General features: G+C 30.8%; 1 protein-coding gene across 1 annotated transcript; it reads right to left on the minus strand.

Moving 5' to 3' along the window:
* Window positions 1–4038: 4038 nt before the first annotated feature.
* On the minus strand, window positions 4039–4944 carry LOC149150545 (cyclin-dependent kinase F-4-like). Its single transcript, XM_089442856.1, has one exon. The coding sequence runs from the start codon at window positions 4942–4944 to the stop codon at window positions 4039–4041; it is 906 nt and encodes a 301-aa protein (XP_089298982.1).
* Between the last annotated feature and the right edge of the window lie 1168 nt (window positions 4945–6112).

Raw genomic sequence — 6112 nt, forward strand, 5'->3', positions numbered from 1 at the left:
ATACATATTATATAATATAATTACTATATTATTAATAATAGTATATGTTGTAATAGTATAATATATATAATATTATTTCTTTATATGATATTATTATTATTATATTATTCTCATGTATCTGTATCTAGTATGGTTTAGGGGTTATTATTCCTTGCCTTCAGCATAACAGGGACTATAGCGATCGGTAACGGTTGACCCAACATTAATTCACGTTGACAACTGGCGTATTCAATATTTTAATCTAAGTTTTAACAAAATTATTCTATAAAACAAAATTTAAGGCAAAGTTTTAGTTTGGACCTCTTATTACCGACCACAATGTATGGTTTTTGTGATTTTTATTAAAACTTAGGAGAACCCACATTGATTTGAGTTTAAACCTTTACGAAATTGAACTAATGCTTGAAAGTTAGCATTACTTTGAAACATTTAATGTGATTGTTTTTATTTTTTTCTTTTATATACAGACTTATGCCTACATCTACAGGCGTCCCCTACCACCTCAACATCTGCAGGCATCCCCTGCTGCCTCAACACCTGCCTCGCCTACCACTCAACACCTTAACCTGCCTCACCTGTCGCCTCAACACCTTGCCTTGTATTTGAATACCTCCAATCTTCTACTATGGATTATATCCTCAGTGAAGATCTAGACAAAGGCCTGATTTCATTTGAGTTTGGGCATAAAATTGCCTCTCCTTTTCCTTCTCCTGTTGTAGCTCAACTCGCTGAAAGGCTTGTTTAAATGAAAGGAGAAGAGTGGGATGGGTAGGATAAGCTCTCACTTTTTACGGGAGACTATAGTGCAAAGTGAAGGTGAGAGTTGCTGATCAACTCGCTCAAAGGCTTGTTTAAAAGAAAGGAGAAGAGTGGGTTGGGTAGGATAAGCTCTCACTTTTTATGGGAAACTATACTCCAGAGTGAAGGCGAGAGTTGCCGATCCGCATAGCTGGGGAATCCCAAGAGTAAACCACTAGGGCTCATCCGTCCTAGGGCTTCCTTTTTCAATTGGTGGCTCTACGACTAGCTCCGCCTGGCACATAATTACTAGCATAATTACTAGTAGCAATGTAAGCAACTAAGGTGGTCACAACACCTATTGATTCAATTTACCGAGCAAAGCCTGAAGCCTCTCTTCCAGTTCAATAGCTAGTAGTAGCAGACCAAGTTGGAATTCGAACAGATTCTGTAGCATATTCAGTTCGAGTGTCAATGTAAGCACCCCCTTGTTCAAATACTAGAAGCGAGGGAGAATGAAGGTTTCTCATAAAGCAGCGACACCCCTTTCCTTGGCAGATGTCAAGTCTGGTGGGTAACACAGGTCACTCACCTCAGGAAGATAAGGTGGTTCAGTCTAATCAATCAGTTAGAGTAGATCAACCAACTCAGGCAAGACATATCCAGCAAAGCATAGGGCAGGAAAGATCCAGCAGAGCAGAGGTAAGATCTTCAGACCATACAGTCAGGAACATAATTTATAAAATATTTTGCTTCATAATTTATAATTTCATATTTTGCTTCTGTCACTCGCATCTTTAACCATAATCCATAATGAAGCAAATTAAGTTTCTTGACGGTAACATTCTCAAAACAAAATTATAGATGATAGAACCATGGACCCACTGGAGGTAATTTCATTCTTATTCTATCACATGTAATTAAGTTTATAAACTGGTTTTTTTGTGTTTTCAGAACGAATCAGTCATGCCCAAGATTTTAGTGTTCAACTAAGAAAACTAAGCTAAGGAAGATGTACAGCCATATTAGCATAGTCAACCATATAAATAGTAAAATTATTATTAATAGTCAAACATAGTCAAACAATGTCAACCTTTATAGTCAATTTTAAATTTGTTAACCATGTTCAAACTTGGTCAACCTTATGTTTATAATATGGGATTAATATTTCATTTTATAATATTAGGTTTAATATAGGATTTATAATATTGAGTTTAATATTGGGTTTATAATATTAAGGTTTAACATTAGGGTTTATTATATTGGGATTATAATATTGAGGTTTATAATATTGGGTTTATAATATTGTGTTTAATATTGGATTTAATATTAGAGTTTAATATTAGGATTTAATATTAGGGTTTATAATTCAAAAAATTTTAACCATTGTCAACTAAGGTCATCCTTGTTTTGTCACTATCAAGATTTAAAAATGTTTAATAATATCAATATTACCATCACAATGTGGCAAAACATTGTGAGAATGTGAGATTACAAAATTAGTAAAACATAGTCAACCATATTAATAGTCAAACATGGTCATCCTTATTATTTAAATATAGTCAAACTTAATTAACATAATATATTATCCTAAATACTAGTATATATTATAATATTATTGATTATAATATTTACTTATAGGATATATAGACACTATAATATTAGCATCAATATTATACTTATAGTATTATACTGTTAATAATACTATACATATAATATTATATACTAGTATAATATATTAGTATAATATTAATATATTATTATTATACTTACATATATACTAATAATATAGTACATATTATAATAGTAAAGTATTATTATCATTATACTAATAATAATATACTATTATATAATAGTCTAATGATAATTATATTTGTATATAATTGCTTATATGTATAGTATTATTTACTTATATTATACTACTGTCTCTACTTTCTTAGTATATGGGTATAGGATACATATTATTATAATTATAATAATATATCATAAATTGTGTATATATAATATAATTTAATATATAAATGACTTCATGATTTTGACTATTCAATATTCAAACAATTTTTAGTAATTGGCTGCTCTTTACTTAATTGTGAATAGGAGGTAGCTTGTTGCAAGTTACTGATCCATTATTTATATTTAATTTTCTCTTAATGTATCAAAATTTCAGGGTATGTATCACAATTTTTTATTTTTGATATCTATGATACAATTTTTTGTTTCAGATATTTATGATATTATTTTTTGAAAGAAGAAAAAATATAATTTGTTAAAAGGAGAATGCATTATAATATTTTTTTGAAATGTTTGTGAATTGATTTATATGGGCGAAAATGTATTATAATATTTTTTGGAATTCTTGTGAGTTGATTTATGAGGTACATCTAAGACAAGACGAAATTCCTGGACATCTTGTCACTTGGCACAGTGTACTAATGCACTGTCAAGATTGAGTAGAAGTTTAAAAGAAAAAAGTGAGACATTGGATCTCCAAATCTGAAGCAAGGGAAAGGTACCGCCAAACCGGAGAACAAAGGACAAATCCAAGGCAGGGTGACCCAGGACAACCCGTCAAAGTCGCAAGCAAACAAAAACACCACGAAGTCAAAGAAGGACATAGGAAAGTGGTGTGATTTTCACAAGAGACCCACTCATAACACAAGTGAGTGTTGGGGCAAGCAGTTTTTGGTGGCCGAGTTGAAGGCTTTATAATTAGATGCATGTTCTAACTTTAAGTCAGAACTTGGCAAGGGGAATGAAAAAGGGAAGCAGATTATTGATGCGGAGACCATCACCATGGTTGCGACCACCGAAGTCCAGAGGAGGGTGAGTTTCGCTTCCACTCATAGATGTGGGAACACATCCTACAAGCAATGATGTATTTAGTGCAATTTTTTGGGAATGGAACACATTTTACAAGCTAGATTTTTTGGAGTTTTTTGTTGTTGGAATCCAACTGAAAATTTTGAGTTGAAATTTTGATTTGTGTTATTTAAACTGGTTTTCTGACTGTATATATAGATTTAGCAACCTGAAAAACCCCTAGGACACTTGGTTTGTGCAAGGGTTACCTATCAAGGTTATGATTTCAATAAATTTCTACCTGATTTTAGAGAAATTAGATGGGAAAAGCCCACCAGAAAAACTTCCAAAAAATCTCACTAAAAACAACTATATATATATATATATATATATATATATATATATATATAGATATAGATATAGATATAGATATATATAATGCAATTGGAGACCTGATACCCGGAAAGAAAAAACCATTGGTGCATAACACACTTTTAGAACCTAGCTCCTAACCCTTTGTTCCTTGCAACTGCGCCATGCACCATCACTTATTGTTTTTTCTTGAGCAGTGCACAGTGCACCCTTAGTAGATAAAGAATATGGTGCATAATCAAATGTCATTGGTTGCTTTTCTCCTGCTCCAACCATTCGTTTAATCTGCGACGTGCCCTTTCCTGGAGATGGTTTGTCAAGATGACATTGCCGCACAGAAGTATCTTGTTCACGAACAGAAAAGCAATTATAACTTACAGAATCAATGCTTCTTTTTAAATCCGAGAAGCCACCTGCAATATTATTGCCAGACTTTTGCATTGCACTGTATTGACAGGGTCCACTAGAATGATATGTGATGGAAGCGGGATACCGAGACAACAAGAGATTTTTGGGCAGTGGAGGTGGAGGAATTGATCTATTAATGTTGTAACTAGGACAGAAGAAAGGGTGCAGCAATGCTTCTATGGCTTTGGGTCTCTTCTTGGGATCCCAACACAACAAATGCTTGATTAGGTCAATGGCCTCCCCACTTACCCTTCCCAAGATATTGGAAAAACGTTTAGTAGAATCTACGCCCATAAACTTTTTTGGGAATCTGTAATTGAAGGAGGAAGCAAGTTCTAATCCTTGAGGCCAAGTGTGGCTATTAGGAGATCCAATCACAGAGCAGATCTTATAAAGCTGAGTGACCGCGTTACAGCCATTGAAGAAGGGGTAGCTAGTGAAAAGTTGCACCATGATTGCACCCACCGCCCAAATATCAATTGCGAAGTCATAATCTGTGGATCCAAGCAGGAGTTCCGGCGCTCGATATGGACGCGTCACAACATAAGAATCAAGTGGCCTCCCGGCTTCCTCTGGTATGTTTATAGCCAACCCAAAATCTGCAATTTTAATAACATCTCCACTCATTAACAAATTCTCTGGCTTCAAAACCCAGTGATACTAGTATATCTTATAATAAATAATACTATAATATCCTATATTATAGTATATTATCTTATAATAATAATATTCATAATAGTAATAATATAATATTAGTATACAATTACTTATATGTATAGTATATATATAGTATAATATATCAATATTATTATAAATAGGATATAATAGTTCAGTATAATATAATGATTAATATAATATAATATACTAATAAACTAGTATAATATAGGATATAATATTATTTATTTATAGGATATTATTATTATATATTAATATTATAATATACTAATATAATAAACCATTAATATTATATGCTTTATATTATAATATATAGTATAATATACTAGTATATGCACACTAAGTATATAATATTAGTATATTATATTATATTAATAATATAAAAATAGAAATTGACATATTCATTTATTTATATGGACAAAAATTAACTTAAGTATATACTTATATAATATTATAATATACTAATATAATAGTATATTATACTAGTATAAGTATTATTAGTATATTATTATATATAGTATATTTACATACTATATATATATTATTATATTGCATTATTTACTTCACATTCATGTGAAATTTCGCAAATTGGTTAATTTTTTTTTTATATTTCTGAACAAAAAAATAATATTTACCAATTTGATTAAAAAATTGCCTTTTTTGCATATATATGTTTAAATTGATGAAATTAATCAAATATTTACCAGTTTTAATAGAAAATTACATGTTTTTTATTGAATATTCACCTACATTCTAGATGTATAACTTTTCAAATCAGAATAATCGCCAATAATACTATACATAGGCATAATATTGAAATCCTTAAAAAATACCCTGCTTGAAAAACATTGTCTCTACTACACTCATCCACTTCATTTCATTTTTGACATTTTTATTTGCATCTTGGTTCAATTTTATTATTGGAGTTTTTTTTTTTCATGAAACAATTGTTCGAATAGTTAATTCTAACAACCATAAAACACATATTGAGTCAGCTAGGCTCAATATGTTTACTTTTACAAACTCCAAATAAATTTAAAACACAATTCATTTCACCTTGACCAAGGATTTTCCATGGAATTGTTACCATATTTGATTTTTTAAATGCCACGTTGATCAT

This window comes from Pinus tabuliformis, chromosome 9, assembly GCF_031772625.1.
Source record: "Pinus tabuliformis cultivar Carrire ecotype Pingquan chromosome 9, CPIR1, whole genome shotgun sequence".
NCBI lineage: Eukaryota > Viridiplantae > Streptophyta > Pinopsida > Pinales > Pinaceae > Pinus > Pinus tabuliformis.

What these genes read in the sequence shown, in the direction of transcription:
- LOC149150545 (XM_089442856.1), bottom strand. Translation starts at nt 4,944, where the DNA reads ATGAGTGGAGATGTTATTAAAATTGCAGATTTTGGGTTGGCTATAAAC.